The sequence below is a fragment of the Eurosta solidaginis genome, chromosome 5, assembly GCF_040869045.1.
Source record: "Eurosta solidaginis isolate ZX-2024a chromosome 5, ASM4086904v1, whole genome shotgun sequence".
Lineage (NCBI taxonomy): Eukaryota > Metazoa > Arthropoda > Insecta > Diptera > Tephritidae > Eurosta > Eurosta solidaginis.
Window position 1 is genome coordinate 52,282,588 of NC_090323.1, and position 17,382 is coordinate 52,299,969.

Below are 17,382 nucleotides of genomic sequence, written 5' to 3' on the forward strand. Positions count from 1 at the left end.
AAAGTTGTAAACAAGTGGAAACTATATGAGAACTATAAACACTCGAAATAGTTGGTAAGTTCTGGAAATAGAAGAGCCTAGATGTATGCAGCGTAAACTATAAAAGCGGCACAAGCGAGTAAAAAGTAATTCAGTTTGAGTTGAGCTATCAATCAGTTTGCTTAAGCACGCGATCTGGCGGCCAATAGTAGAGTTTCATTTGAGTTATTAATCAGTTTGGTTATTAAGCCAGCGAGTAGCAAAGTATAAGTGTTATTGTGAAGTACTTTAATAAAGGTCATTTTTCCATCATTCAATATTGGAGTTATTTATTCAACAGTTTAGTGATTCGAACTTAGCAGAGGATTGCAAATAAGAGGACTTGCAGCAAATTCGCTACAATATTTTACTATCGCTACCACCTTACCGTTACTATTGAATTTATTTTACTGTATTGCTTAGGGCGAGATCGTGAGCCCATATCCTTAGTCACAAAGTAATTATCAGCCAAATCAAGGTTAGGTAAGCAGGAAGCTGCCATTTCCTGCGCTGTCAGCTCCGCATTTTTACTAGTACTTGGCTCTATTATACTGTCAGCCATACCGGCTTTTTACTACCACTAGCGCCACTTTCACTTTTCACTAACTCCAGTGAGAAAAGGTTTATTCTATTGCTGTCAACCCCGCTACTTAAATGGATCTACTTGTATCAAGGAGGTCATACGAGCGTGTTGGAACCAACCCTTATTAAGCTAAGTACTCAGAGGCACATCTAATGTGAAATCAGAGGTTCCCTTAATACCATCAAACAGATCACGAAGGGAGACCAAATATCGTATACGTGAGTATACCGGATTCACATCCCCCGAAAAAATCCACCTATAAGCATTCTTCTACCGAACTTTCGGGAATGATTTTGCGGTTCCAATGACAAAGCCGTCAGACAGGTTTTTAAGGAACATGAGTCGATATACTCTGATAACAGACGGAGCAACAACCAGCTTATAGCGATATACGCACAAAAATCAGGGTATGTGTTACAATTTAGATTATTTGGATGGTTCAGGGACAAAGACTCAGCTGACAGTTGGAAAAACAAACGTCAGAATATAACTGTTTGTAAAAGCTTGTAAAAAATCTCAGCAGATACCACTATAATACCCTAAAAATAGTGGAGTGACACGTGGTGAAGAACTTTACTCTGAATACTGTATCAGACTAAGATCTAACTACTCAGATTAAATCCAGCTTCCCGAGAAACTGTCGTTCAAACTTTACAATTTAATTTAGCAGTGGCTCAATTTGCATTTTATGATTTCAATAGTTGCTTTAAAGTTTTCTATGATTCCCATATTAGACAAACAACATTCAAAGAACGACGACGAGCACTTTAATTGCACCATTGAGAAACTTACTGCAAGGTAATATGTACGCCTTCTTCTTCTTGGTTGGTAGCCATTTATTCTAAGAGCTACTTACACTTATTACCGTTACGCATATGGACCATAAGTATTTACCCAGTCACAAGAATTGTACGACCACTTGAGGCATTTACATTTACCTAAGCAAATAAATGTGAGAGCTTTGTAAATCGTTCAGTCAGTCGCTCGCTTATACGAATGCTTCTGGTGCCAATAAACGAAACAATGCACATAACAATTTTGCATTACGACTATTCTTACGTTAAGTTATTTGAATGCAGATCTTGGGCATCATTTCAACAGCAACAACAACTTGCATGCAAAAAAATGTGTATGTGTCGTAAAATGATGCGTGCACATTAGCAACTAATGGAAGACATAGTTAAGAGGGAATGATGGGGTTTGTGTGCTCTGGGTCGTTAATGAGCTACTAAACTTACCAGCAATTGAGTACTTTGTAAATAATTACACAAGGCTTATTAACAATATGCTTACGAGAATATTTATATGCATAATAATTGTAGGAGTGGTGGATGGATGATCAGGAAATAGAAAAATAATGCGGAAATAGTAAAGTAGAGAAGATAAAGAATTTGGGGAAAGGACTCCAGAAAAAAAAATTAAGGAGACAGCTTAAAGGTTTGCAGGATTTGAAAATATATAGATACTTTATTACGCAGCATTTGTCACCAGGTTAAAGAAGAATAATCATCAAAAATATTATTATGAGGCCTAGAAACACTGCGACCTTTGTGTAGATCTATTGTGCATGAAATTTCAGCCTAATGTTGTATGTAGAGGCTTTTAATGTATCTAAGAAACTCTTCAGGCTTTTTACTCCATATCACATGGGTATTAAGTATCACACCACCTATATGGGAGAGTATCTGCCGTTGACAGAGCGACGCATTCGCAGAGAATGTGAACCGGCGTTTCATACTCCACTGCTCATAGAAGCGACAAATTTGTGTATCGGATAGATTTAACTTACTTAGGTGATATCGTAGACCACAGTCTGCCATATAGTACCCAGTGAGAGTTCGTAGGTCCCTCCTGCTTAGATTAATAAGTTTGCCTGGTACTTTCGTTGCCGGAAGTGTAAACAGTTTGGGCTATCTTTGTCTTGGGCATTCAATCCAGTGACGTCTGAATTGTTTTGTTTCCCAGTTACTTATGGTTTTCCTTGTATGTGCTTTTGTGAGTCCACAAAAGGGCTCTGGACCATAGAATGCTGCTGTAGTACCCTGCTTCGCTACATAATCTGCATGTTCATTACATTAATGTCCCTGATATCCGGGAACCCATCCTAGCAAAACCTTGGTTTTGGCTCCCAGGTCATTAAGGATTTCAATACAGTCATCCACTAGCTTAGATATAATTGTGTAGGATTGCAGGGCACGCAGGGCCGCATGGCTGTCCGACATAATGTAGATGCTCTTTGAGGATGAGACTCTGCGTAGACATTCTCTACCGCAAACTTCTATTGCATGGATTTCTGCCTGGTATATGGTGGGGTATCGATTTCTGGAAGTTCGTCCCATAAATACCAGCTGCCGTTCTTTCGTCATAGAATTTCAATCCATCTGTGAACTAGACCTCTGAGTCAGGGTCATTATAGGGATTCTCCGCTTTTCAATGTGTTCTTTCCACAATGTACACTTCAAAGTTCCGTGAGATTCTGAGCTAAGGGGACATTACGCCACACCGTTGTAATGTGGAATTTCCTATGCATTTTCTTATTACTTTCATATGCCCTATCATGTTTCCTAGCTTTGACTCCAAAATATTTTGATGTCTTAGTTCGCCCTGTGTTGCCTCTTTTTTTATCAGAATAGGGAAATTAGTCGATGCAGTTTGCTTAGTTTTGCTGTTGCCGTTCTTTGTGTGGCCTTCTATCACCAAACTAGCGAAGCATGTGACTATTGGCTTTACAACAGTATTTAATGCCCAGTATACCATTTTTGGATATATCTCCCATGTTGTTCCATTTTCATCAAAAATAATAGGAATAATTTTATCTATATGCCCTAGCCAGCTTTGCCTTTGAGCTTCTATTCATAGTGGACTGGAGCATAAATCTTCAAGTAAACTTCTATCTTGCCTGGACACCTCCAATGATTTCACGCCATACATCACGGCACGGATAGTGAGCGACTTATGGAACTTGACTTTAGCTGATCGAAAGATCAATTTTCTACTGACTCCAAAGCCGCAATTATTGGTAAGAGTGATTCTCTTGTTTTCTCTAAAGTCTACCATGATGGAATGTAAGTCTTTCAATGGTAGCTAGGCTTTCCAGGCGTGAATCTACCGAATGTTTCTTTCAAAAAAGGACTCGCTTTATCTGACCCTCGTTTGGTTTCAAATGGCTCAGAGAGGTCCATCCAATCCTTACGGAGCTGATAATGTTGCTCAACGTCCCTTGGAAAAGACTTACCTACTTTGCAGGGAACTTAAATTTAGACACAGCAGCATACCAGAAGCTTCTTTTTGCACTGAGGTCGACTAGGTGTCGATTCTCGTAAAGCGAGTTCTGTCCAGGATTTGGCGTATCTTGAAAATTTTGTCTATAGCAATTTTTTCAGGTCTGAAGCCACACTGATAAATTTCAATGAGTTTGTGGACTGTGGGCTTCAATATTCGGTGGGCTTGAAACCGTTCACACAATCACGAGGAAATCAGGGCTTTGTCAATATACCAAAAGTTTTGGTAAATAATCTACTGCAAAGGCTTAGGAGTAGGAAGGCAAAAAGGTCTAGGTCAAGCAGGTAACGTTTCAGTTTCTCAGGTTGTAGTTGTTGTGGCGATAAAGACACTGCCCGAAGGTATTAGAGAGTAACAAATACAATGAAGGTGCAAGGCATTTAATATGATCACATTGAACATTCAACGCCCACTCGCCCCAAAAAAAACAACAACATCGAATATTTAGAAAAAAATGTTTAAGTTAGAGAAAAGTTTTTCTGAGCAGGGTGACCCCTCGACAATGATTTGGCAAACACTCCGAGTGTATTTCTGCCACGAAAAGCTTCTCAGTAAAAATTCATCTGCCTTGAAGGCGCCGTGTGGAGTCCGCATAAAACATCTGGGACCTAGATCCTGCCAATTTGTAGCAAATTAGAAGGACCACAACGCAAATTGGAAGAGAAGCTCGGCCTAAACTTTTATCCCACTTCTGATTTTTGACTTTATTTATTTATTTTCTTCAGATACTTGGTATTTCTATCTTGGCGTGTTGACTTTGCAATCATTCCAAAAAAGCGACTTGTAATTCAATTCATATTGTGATTTTAATAATCTTATTGACAGTCATACTTTGCTTTTCAACTATATACAACAAATGTAATCTTTTAACTTCACATTTCGGTTTCTATTTAAATTCATAATTAACATTAGCTTACTTGCAAAACTACACCTCCTTATTTCTTTGCTTCAGTTTCCTTTCTTCTTTCCTTTCTCCAGCTTATGCGCAATCCACAACTACAGAAGTATTCAGTAAATTCATAAATCAATTTCGTAATGCATTAAGCCATAGTTTATTTAACCTTACACCTTTCTCCAAATCCTAAGTTATTTATCATAGTAGCTTTCAAAATTATGCATTATTACCATCTTCAAAAGTCGCTACACACCTTCATCCTGTAAAATAAGGAAGGAAATCAAAAAATGAGCTCTAAGTAACATTGCAACCGAAACTTCTAAGGTTTCAAAGTGCATTTAAATTACAAAAACCCGCATAGACTTATGCGTATTGTATTTGTTGCCCTGCAGCATTTTCTTTTCACATTCAACAATTTCCACAACTCCAGCGCTAATATGTAGGTACGTAGATAGGTATTGCCGAACAAACGTTTGTTGTTTTCTAATATTTGATATAGCATCACCTTTCAATTAAAATTTTGCTGCCACTCATTTCCGTTAAATGCAAACGCTTGCTCCTGCCATCTCCACCATTATACATCCACCTCAACTGAACTTCCGCTCTGTAACTTTAGCGCTCTTTCATCTTTCAACATACAAATGCCGCCTCGTAATGGCAACGGCGCACTATGGGGTAAATGGGAAAAAGTTGACACAAAATTAAATTTTGTCTGTAGCGGCATATATGTACATTTATGTCTTCATTTTCGTACTTAAATCCCAATCGTTAATTATTTAACTAGATTTCCCATATAAATTTTTCCCCTCGATAATCGTTAATTATGAAGAAATTTGAAAGATGCATTATTTTTTTTTCATAAAAAAATGTTCACCTCTAGAGTGTAATCTCTAATTGGAAGCACAAAATAAAAGAGAAACGTGAATATTTGACAGAAATTTAGCTCTCAGGGATCGAACATATTGTAACGAATTTTGGGAAATTCCTGATAATTATACACCTTTATTTAGACTACCTTGGCAGTAGTACTTCACAATCACAATTATACTTCACTAATAGTGTTTAAATCAAACTGATTGACCATCGCTTGCACCGCGCTGCTTTTACACTCTCAGTTAGCCTCGTTCACCTATTTCTTCTAAGGTCTAGACGTTTCACAAACATGCCTTCTAGAAGAGTTGTATCTCATGCTTGGTTATTTAGCTATATATATGTACATATACATCTCTATAGTTTATGTTTTTATTCTAGCCATATGCATGTGTATGTGTGATTAACAACTTCTGCTCTTAGCTGCCGGCTACATATATGTATGTGAAACAATCTTTCTGCTTCAAGCTGCTTGTTATGTGTATGGAATATTCTTCGCTGCCTTGTACATAAGTGTGGCTGCTTGCTTTAATGTATACATGTACATAAGTGTGGCTACTTGCTTTTTTTGTTGTTGTGATTATTTGCTTACATCATACTGAAGCTAATAAACGCGTAGATTATCTATTGACAATTTATTGTGGATTAAGGCATCTGTAAACTTGGTTTTACGCTAGAGTCATCAAACAAAAAAAGCTTGATTGGCCAAGTTTTTGCCAATATAAGAAAAATCAGAAATTTATAAAAGTTCCAAAACTAGATGTTAAAAACCTTTAAAAAAATAATTTAACATTTTTTAACTATTAATAATAAACTGCAGGCTAGTTTTTCTTTCAAATCCATCCTACCACAGATTTTGAGTTCACTTTAAATGTCGCCAAAATGTATGCGATTGATAGGTTTTCAGTGCATTTTATATGAGCGAACATTTAACTCGTTACAAATTAAGCAGAAAATCGCTCGTATAAATTGTACCTAAACTGATGGCATACACTTTATGCAACTTTTCGCGAAAATTATTGTTTGAACATATATATTCTTTTTATATATTCGAGTTCAGCATCTCAAAATCTATAGAAAATATGATTTGGAATTAAAAAATGTTCTTTTGTTTTTATTTTACAATTAAAAAGAGCTAACAAATGGAAAAATCACGCTTTCAAACACGTTTTTCTATACTAATTTTTGAAACTTTTTTCATATAGGAAACTATGTGAAGTCTAAGATAGTATTTGAAAGTTCTTTAGATATAATATGTAATTTGTAACGATGTGAAAATTCGGCCAAATAATTTGTACCACAGGACCAATATGTTAAAATTCATTCATGAAAATTTTTGTGAGAAGCGATACCCTCATTTTACATATTCGAGCACAGCATCTCAAAATCTATAAAAAGTTTGATTTTTAACAAAAAGAAACATCTAGTTTTTCTTTTATAAGAAACAAGCGTTAAATCATTTCTTTTTTTTTCAAAAAAGTTTTCAACGTTGCTATTTGAATTTTTCCCATTTTTCTCACATCCCTAACAAATTTGCCTTTCATCATTATTCAATCAAAAGAGGCACAATAGGAGCCATCTTGCTCCCAAATCGAATTGGCATCCATTAATTGTGTTATTTCTTCGGAAATGTAAGACAAATTTTAGTAGTAGAAATAGGAGGCAAACAATTTACAATTTCTCGATAGGGGCTGAACTGCATAATACCTTAGTACTACTTTTTTTGATTCTATGTTAAATTTTATACAAACCTGGACCTATGCGTGGGGCTGAACAAAGGAAATTTGTATGAAAACTAAACCTACGAACATACGAAACCTAAATCGAAATTTAAAATTTTGGTCAAAATATGCATTCCATATTTTCGGTACATTTGTCGCTATTAAAGTATTTATGAAATCGTTTTTATATTTGGAATATTTATGTATATACTTATTTGGAATATTCGGACCTCGTGACGTAGTATCAAACAAACGTGTTCAGAGTATTCCAAATTAACGGTTTATCCGAAACGATTTCATGAATACTTAAATGGAAAAGAACTTTTTGAAATTTCAGAATAAATAGGTAAATAATTTCTGTGTAGCAAGACAGCACATAAGTTCACTCTTATTTCAAGGCCAGAATATAAAGTTCCAAGACAATCAGCCATTTTTTTTTATTTATTATTATTATTTTTTTTTGGGAGTTCATTGCAATTTCTGAGTTAAGTATCCTTTGTCGGCTACCGGCATTTTTCGATAACTCCACATTTCAGGATTTGTCTAAAAAGCGCACTATATCAGAATTAGGTTGAAGAACGCCTTATCTCAGAATGTTTTTCAAAAACGTCCTATCTTATGTCAAAAGGTTTTGAAACTATGCTCAGATAGGGAGGTTGTGAAACAGAGATAGTGTATTTTTGAATAAAACTCTGAAGTTCAGCGATCTTCAAACAAATACTGAAAGAACGATCAACGCAATATAACTTTTTAAAATTTCTCAAAATATTTATTAAAAAAGTAATAATTTCCCCAAAACCTGTTGTCATTTTCAAAGTTAGTATCAGTACTAGTATGCTACTAAAGGTAGTTTTCTACTACAATTTTCGCTGAAGGGGATCGTAAAAGCAATCCTTCTTAAATTTTAAATTTAGTGAAGAAACCTCTGGTAATTGAATTATGGCCTTTCATACATTTTTTGTTTGTTACGTATATCCCTTATCATTGCGGAGAAATTTGTTTTTGGGACAACTTTTTCCAGTTTACCCCACCGTGCGGCGTTCGTGTCAAGTCATCGCTCGTATTTAGTTGCCTGCAGCAACGTTACTGGCAACGGCAGTAGACAAGACAAATAAATAGTAAAAATGTACACTGATTTGTTAGATGAAGCACGGGTTGAGAGGTGTTGGTATTGCACTCAACTTCCTGTTGCTAAGTCTAATTGAAAGTGCAATCTGAATACTGTGTGCTGTTGTAAAATGCAATTAATGCCCGCAAAGCATTTTTGCATATCTTTGATTTGTTTGCTTTGTACTGTTTTCGTATCTTACGCTCCCTTTCTATTGAGGCTACACCTCTTATTCGATATCTTGTTATGGCTTCACTTTGCTAAACTTCTCCACTTATTCCTTTCACCTCTTGGCCTGTAGTTAAATTGTGTATTTGCTCGTATTTATTTGTTTATTTGTCCATCAGTATATTCGTTATGTGAGGTATATTTACTTGTCTGTTTCTTAACCAACTCATATTTGATTTTGAGGCTTATTTGCATTATTTTAATATCTATGGCATCTCACACATGTGAATTGAAAATAAAAGTTAAGGTAAAGTCAGTAGAGCTGATATTAGGCTTTTATAAAATTGCACGGATGACGCCTTACTTTGCACCTTTCTTTCACAAAGCTAGACCCCATTGTAAGTTTTCACCGGGGTATATTTCGCATTCTCTGAATAGTCCAGCCATTTTTGGGTAAATTAAGGTCGAATCTCGGAATTTCAGATAAGAAGCAGAATACCTGTAAGCATCTCAAAAATTATGGTGAACTGTGGAGCCTAAAAAATGCAATTCCTCTTGTTGGCGACTCCGATGTTAGACCAAATAGAAAATTTTATTCATTTACATCCATTTGCCACAATTGCAAGCACTTAGGGTAAACACAAAGAGACGCTTATTACCCCTTACAAAGGAATTGGCCGGCCACTTGCATGCTACGCGTCCCTTTATATGGTCGCCAAACCTAAGGTTATCCACTGGAAGAAACCACAGGCCTACCAAAACACTGCCCCCGTTACTGGCTGTCTTTTAATGTCCCCAGAACACCACCTAAACAATGAGGTGAGAGTACTTCCCTTTAGAAAGAGAAATGATATGCTGAATATACAGTTTCTGCCGCATGCCCAGAAACCTGGGCATCCCAACATACTTTTGAAGTCATCTCTACAAGCATTATGAGGAAATACGGCAGTTGAGAAAACAGCCGTATGCAGAAGAAAAGTATATATATGCCAGAAATTGCCGGCGAGCTCCGTTCTTAAAGATAAATACCCTGAACTCGCGGAAGAGGAAAGCATTCTGCCTAGGGAGACGCACGTTACTCAAGCTTTAGCTTCGATCTGAATACTGTAACAGGTTAAACTTTTAACTATCCGGAATCAACCCCGATGTCCTGCTTGAATGTGTCTCATGACACCAACCATCTCTTTAATTTCAATGTGGAACCAACGCCTATAAAACTTCTCTCACTTTGATCCACCGCTGTTGAAACTTCAAGTTTCCTTTCTTTTGATGACAATCTGTAAGTGGTCGCACCTATTGGATTCGGGGAAGCACTGCTACAGCAACAACAACTACAACAAGAACAGCGAAACAAAATTTAAGCGAATACTCGCGCTTTTCACGCTGGAACTCAGAAATGGTTTGGTATACGAAAATATTCTTCAGGCTGGACTTGTGAAGAATTCCACGATGTTCAACGTACTGAGCACAATCCGCGTGTAAACCATAGGATGCGAGATATTTGCGAAAACCTAAATTTTGCGAACGTTCGAACTCGATTACCACAAGACGCGATGTAATGTGACGGGACGATGTGATAAATTTAAAAAAAAATGCATAGAAAAATGTATTCAAAGAACTCCCTTCTGTAGTGCGATAAGAACTTTACCGTTTAGAATGAATTATGAGTGATGAGAAAAGTCTTCAGATCAGCTCACTTTCCTTAGGAAAATAAATTGTTTTCACCGTATAAATAACCAGGAGTAGATGGTATGGTTCATATTGCGTATAAGGTTCCATTAACCGCATTGATCGAAGAAAGGAAGCCCAAGTCAATGAACTGTTTGGACCTTAACAGTGCAGCTTTAGACTATCTATCTATCAACCAGATATTCACTCTTTTCCAAATATCGGAAAATACCTATTATAAGAGAATCGTAATGCACTATCGATTTGTCGACTTCAAGACATCCTTAGAGAGCGTGAGAAAGAGTTGCTTGTTTGCTTTTGTGTCTGGAATTGGATTCCTTGAATCTTTATAAGCTTTGCTTATTGACGCTGAGGAACACCACCAGCTCTCTAAGGATTGGGAGGAGACCTCGAGCTATTTGGAACCAAAAGAACGTTCAGACAAGGCCCGCTTAAATGTACAGTTTTGTACTTGATGCCGGAGAAGATATTTCTAGCAACAGATCTTAACCACTATAGCAGTATCATTAATAAGAGCGTACACTTTCTGGCAGGAATGATGAGCTTTGTTTATCCATTTAAGCATAGAAACCAACAAAAGGTTTTGGACTTTTTTTTCGCTTTTGGAAAGCAATTGAAAAATTAAATTCTTCCTCTGCCAAAATTAACAAAAATTACGTTCTGTAAGTCTCTCACGAATTCTGTCCTAATATATGGCGTGGAATCAAAGACAGTGTCCAGGGAAGATGAATAGGCTTTTGGAGTATTCCAGTAAAAAGTTTCCCCAAGATTTGTGGTCATTCTCGTGATGCCAACGGTATGCATCGAAAGAGCTCTATGACCGGCGCAGAAAGGGAGGCGCAAGTGGAAGATTTGAATACTTTCGGTGCTCCCAATTGGCGTCAGTGTTTGTATATACCCAAAGTCAAAATCGCCTAGAAAGTTAAGCATCATAGATTCTGATAATGATATCCCATTTCCCCCATCACTCGTACGAGAGTAGAAGAGATTACGAGATACGTTAAAAAAGTGCGCAGAATGGGGAAGTCCCTTCCCCGGAAGAAGTACATTTGTTACTTGATGTGAAAGGTCTCAAACTATGTAAGTGTTTACCGAGAAGTGGTTGCGTAAAGCCTACATGGCATTGCTAATGTGGAAATTTGTGTTTGGTAAAAACTAACTGAAGATGGTTCTATGGAAATACGAGGTGGTGGTGTAAACGGCGCTGATCTATGGCTCAATATTATGAGAGAAATTTCTCCCAAAAAAACTATAACAGCACAATTCTATAGAAATGTCAGCGTATATTGGTTTCACTGCAGCTTATCGCACATATCTCAGAGCAAGGGTAGATCCATTTACTTAATCTACTTTCGGCAGGCACAATGAGTTCCAAATTGAGTTTTATTATTCTAAATCCACGGTCACAATTGAAAACTGCAAAGAAATCTGCGCTGAACTCATTTCGAGGGGCGGAATCTATTCAGAGTTTATGGAGATATGCTAGACCACCGGAAAGTTTCTAGATTTAGATTCACATTCAGTCTATTCGAGATCCTTATTTAGTTCAGCCTTATCTTTCCTTATGTATGTACACAGGGTCGCGGAGAGCCTAGCCGGGCCCCTGGGACAGTTCGCGTTTACGGACCCCCCTAAAAAATAAACTCAATCCAATAAAAAAATAACATAACATACATAAATTTTTCAATTCATATTGCCAGTTTTATTTCATATAAAATAAGATTTACTGGAGCACTCACATAAATGGAATGTTAGATTTCATTGTTTTATTTGCTTACATATTCACTTTTTCTAAATATGTACATTTTAAGAGCTTGAATCAGCCAAGGAAAACCTTCCGTGCTTTTTGGTCTGCGAATATGGAAATTACCGATTCAAAACTAATGCTGAGAGCAAGGCTGGACTCCATCGCCAATGTTCCAAGGCTTGTCAAGCGATTTTGGCTCATAGTAGAACGTAAAAAATTTTTCACGCGAGACAATAGACTAAAATAACGCCTCCACTAAAATAACAGCCACACTCACTGGAAGTGTGCAAAATATTCTTAATGCTATGCAGATGTTAGGAAATAATACTTCCGTCTTCTAGTCATGTTCAGAAGTTGAAATGGTGGCAGCGAATCACATCCCAAATTTGCTAAGTGGATGGCTTTGAGATGAATGATTTCATCTATTAGATCCGTAGAAATATCGATGCCATAAATCGTGCAGAATGCCGCTGCCTTTTATTTGAGCTCTTCTTCGGTCAGATCCTGATACTTCCACAAAAAACTAAATTTAATCGCAATATCATTTACGGCTTCGAAACTTCTTGTCATGTTACCAATCAAGCAGTCCAAAAGAACGTAAAATACTTGGTATTTGAATTGAGTTTTGGAATCACCCTCAGGTGATTCGCCAGGTAATTCATCGAACTGGCGCTTTCTTATCTTCCTTCTTTTCTTTGCGAAGGTATGCACAACTCCTATACTCCCTGCCAGAATCTTACATTCTTGAAGTATGATCGACCATTGATCCCTGAACTTCTACAACTCATCAATCAGGCTACGTATATTTTCTGTTTCGTCGTCCAGTGTGTCATTTCTAGCTTGCAGTACCAGATTTCGATGGTTGATTACTGTCAACACTTTGAGCCAAATGGAGGCTAAGATGATACACTCAAATTTCCTCTTATATGCTTCAATACCTTTCAAATCCGTTACTGTTTCTGAAGTCAGATTCAAACGCTTGATTTCATCAATAGGTTTCAATATTTGGGGAATTTGAGTTGCGAAAGGTTTCACACTATCCACACGAGCAGACCATTGTGTTTGAGACATGCTGTGCAAGGAGCAATTCGCTTTTTCCTTGAGAATTTCCCATCTCTGAGGGCTTGCGCTAAAGATATTATACAATTTCTGCATAATACCGAAAAATGTGATGACTTCTGCACAACATTCAGCAGCTTGCACTCCACATAAATTTAAACTATGACAAGCACAAGGTGCAAATATTGCCAGGGAGTTATCTCTCAGCATATGACTCTGCGCTCCTTTGTGTAATGACCGCTCATATTAGTGCCATTATCACACCCTTGCCCACGGCAGTCATCCAATGGAATATTGTGCTTTTTTAGAGTGCTGCGAATCAGCTCAGCGATAGCTTCTCCTGTTTTTGCGTTACACTCGACAAACTCTAAGAAAGGTTCTTGGATTTTCCATTTTCCGGAGTCTCTGTGTAATAAAACATAACGCAATATAAAAACAGTCTGCTCAATATGTGCGGAATCAGGGGTTGCATCCACTATTACTATGTAATACTTGACGGACTTTCTCTCGCTTTCTATCTTTCTAATTACTTGACTTGCACAGATTTCTATGAACTCATTTTGTATTCCATCAGACAAATAATGTGCTTAGAGACGATTATTTTTCGTTTGAGATTCCCTCACCTTCTTCAAATGTTCATGCAATAGGGGTCATAATAGCTGATCAGTTCCAAAATACCAAGAAAGTTTCCATTTTTTGGATTTCCGATCAATGAATTATCTCTAAATGCCAATCCTATTTCTCCAAGAAATAAAACAACATAAAGAATTCTGCGAAGTATCTCTCTCCAGCGAGTAGCTTCATTTTTAAGGGTTTCCGCTAAGAGAAAATCCACAGAACTTGCATTTCGGATTCTCATTTCATATTGGCGCCAATCTATATAGCAAGTTTTATGATTTTGACTATTTTCATGTTCAGGAATTTTGTCGTGTAACCTCTTCCAACCTTTTTCTTTAGAACAACCTGAAGAGCAACAAAATGTTTATGTATCTATGAAATCCTAGTTAGAGTACTGTCAATACTGCTTTGCCTTGCCGGGCACCCAAAAACCTTCCGGGCCCCAGGGCAATTGCCCTGGCTGCCTCCCCCCTCTCCGCGGCCCTGTATGTACATACATATATCTGAAACTGTTTGCCTACAATTGGGATGACTTACGACACCTACATAAGTGATTGTACTTAAAGTTTCAGTGATACAAAAACTATTATGAAAGCAAAAATATAGTCTGGTTGCTTGATATTAAATGTTTCATAAAATGTTTTCCAACACTTGTCCCAGTAATATGACATTCAAATCATTTTTATATATTTTATGGAGACATTGAGAAACAAATAAAAATACTTTTATAAAAGCATAAAATAGAATACAAAGCAATTAATTACAAAAGGTAACCCATAAGTCGGCTTAAAGTGGCCAACAAAGTTCAGTTTCACGCCGTACAAAGAGAAAATAGTTGGAAGTTTGAAAGTTGTTCCCATTTTGGCTCGTTTACTTACAGATGCAAAAAACTCGCGATTACAAATTATATGCAATCAATTTTCATGGCTCCGCGCTGAACTCAATACGCGAGGAGTTTAGGAAACAAGTTAGCACAGGTGCACGTCGTCGTGTCTTTGTAATCGATTTGGAAGAAGAAGAAAAATTATTAGCAACGAAAGGTCAGTAGGGGTAAATACCATAAATTTAAAATCTTTAAAAATTTTGCGTCAATAGTACGCAACACGAAACGTTTCGATGTATTTGCTGTCGCTCTATCGGCTATCGAGAAATGCCGTCATGAATACAACTCAATTTCAAAAAAAATAGCTGAAGAGAAAAGATTTAATCTTATTGATTTTTGGATGGAAAATCTGCATCTCCCTACTGGCGATGTATTACCTAGGATAGCGAGTATTGTATCAAAGAGAGGGAGTGGACCTAAGTCGCCTGACAAAGCTGTTAGACGTAGCGAAAAAGCTGATAGAGCTAGTAAAATTGGTGTCGAAAGGAAAATTTCCAAATTGAAAGTGCCAGTTTGTCCCAATTTGGCACCGAAGAGGAGCAATAAAATCGGAAGACCAGAACAGCTTTCTAGGAAGCGGGTAATTCCACGTTTGAATATGAAAGATACTTATTAGATATTTATAAATTTACACTTACAGTACATTGAAGATGAACCGGAGGAGTCGCAACTTTTCATAGCCATCATTGGTGATATGGATAATGAATTCTATATAAAACTATTAAGGTATGATTTAAGCATCTTATGTAGTAACATAATTTATCAACTAAGCATTAGATCCACAAATTTTTCATCTGGCTTCGGTTGACATAACGATTTTTCCGATATCCGCATCTATATTGGGAGGCAATTTTACGTTTTGGCAAGGTTTTCAGCGGAAACATATGCACATTTAAAGTATGTACTTCTCCTAAAGAGTCGCCTGAAAATATGACTGCGTGAATGGTTTGAAGAAAATTTTTGTACGACCCAATTTATAAACATATAAACATAGCAATATACAATTTTGGTATTGAAACGCTATCGGTTGAGCCGTTTTGGGGACATGCTTGTCTGATTACCATGAGGCCAGCGGGTGTCTCTTGGAATTCGCAAAACTACTCTCCAATGACAAAATCTTGGATAGGGAGACCACCCTTTTTCCGGACCAATAAAACAAACGTCTTGAGGCCTACGACTTAAGAGCATAACCCGGGAATGTCCATTACTTTAATGATATTGGTGCCACTGTCCAGTTGGTCGATTTCCAGGATGCGATTAACTAAATATGGAAATAAGTTCATTGAAACATATGATATGTACTTCAAGAGACAGCAATTAGCATCGAAAGTTGCCTGCTGAATAGACATGCATGTCCTCGAAGAATCGTAAAAGAAATTCTTCAACATCTATAGTCGGACTTATATTTGCCGAGCAATCGGAGCTTAAGGTTAATCTGCCCGGTGTTCAGTTCGTGTCAGCAGCCTTCTTTAGATTATAAATATTGCTCGAAGTTCTAAGTAAAGCCTACCCCCACTGGGAACCAGATTTCAAATAAAAGCTCTTTTCCTGGATCTCTGCGTGTGAGCGACAAAATTCAGAGGAATTAAATCCATTAGATACTCTAGATAAACCAAGTTATGCCAATGAATAAAGATGCTTCGGCCAAAAACAATTCTAGTCGTCACTTTTCTTTGAAAGGAAGACCCATTCTTGCAAGTAGCACTTTGAAACTATTTCTGTTTCCTTGGTGGATGAACTAGCTAAAAAGGGCGCATCCATCGAAGATATCCATAGATATCCCAATTAGATTGGGCGAGATTAAGAGAAGGTGAGAGGTGCACATGATCTACCAAGCGGGCTGCAGATTATCGTAGATCATGTATAGCACTTACAACCTTAGGCTTACAAAGCGACTCCTATCATTAAAAATAGAGGACTTTAGTCTCATGATGGGTATTGTCACTGGACACTGCCTTCTGGCGTCATGTGTCTTTAAATTAGGCTTCGTCAGTAATAGCAGATGTAGGAGGAGCTGGTTTGAGGAGGAAACGATCTAACACGTTTTATACTCATGCCCTGCGCTTGCCAGACTAAGACTCCAGCTATTAAGAGTGATACGGCTGTCAGATCTAGAAGCAGCAAGTGGGATAGGTCCTAGAAAGCTTCTAGTATTTGGCGAGAGGACGGAGTTATTTTAAAATATTGGTCTTGGTTTTTGATACGCTATTTCAGCTTGGTCGTTAAACAAACTTTTGGTAACTCTGCGAACTTATTCAGTCTATGTGAGGTCCTCATGGAAATGAAATGGCTTCAACCTAACCTAACCTTTGGTGTTCCAAATTAGAGCCATTGGTGGAATTAACTTACTTTAACGATGCGATTTGTTGAGATTTAAAGTAAGGATTTCTCACAAACCGAGGTGGCCAACATACGAAACTAATAGAACGACCGAAAACCAGGTAAACATCAATTACGAAGAAGGCGAATAAGTCCACAGACCTGCGATTCGAGGGGTAGAAAAAATCGTTCTCTAGGCAACCGGGCTAATACCAGAAGAATTCATGTACAGCAAAGCAGTACCCACATCCGCAGCACTCCCTTAATTTTTGTGTAGTCTCTTTGCGGTTACAATAACAACAACAAGACGAATAACCCCTGATTAGTACGTTGTTTCATTAACAATTAACGAACATTTGATTGCCCTAAAAATTTAATTACCTTTGTTTTACTGCAGCGAAAAGGAAATAAAATTACCGAAA

At 37.4% G+C, this 17,382-nt stretch overlaps 1 protein-coding gene across 1 annotated transcript in view; it reads left to right on the forward strand.

Annotated features, from left to right (window-relative positions):
- The window catches only part of ms(2)34Fe (male sterile (2) 34Fe), a 79,351-nt gene that overhangs the window by 19,339 nt on the left and 42,630 nt on the right, over positions 1–17,382 (forward strand). The window contains exons 2-4 of the mRNA XM_067791891.1: positions 14,639–14,798; positions 14,854–15,221; positions 15,282–15,367. Of these exons, the coding sequence (XP_067647992.1) occupies positions 14,639–14,798; positions 14,854–15,221; positions 15,282–15,367 (614 nt within the window). The remainder of the gene's footprint in view (positions 1–14,638; positions 14,799–14,853; positions 15,222–15,281; positions 15,368–17,382) is intronic.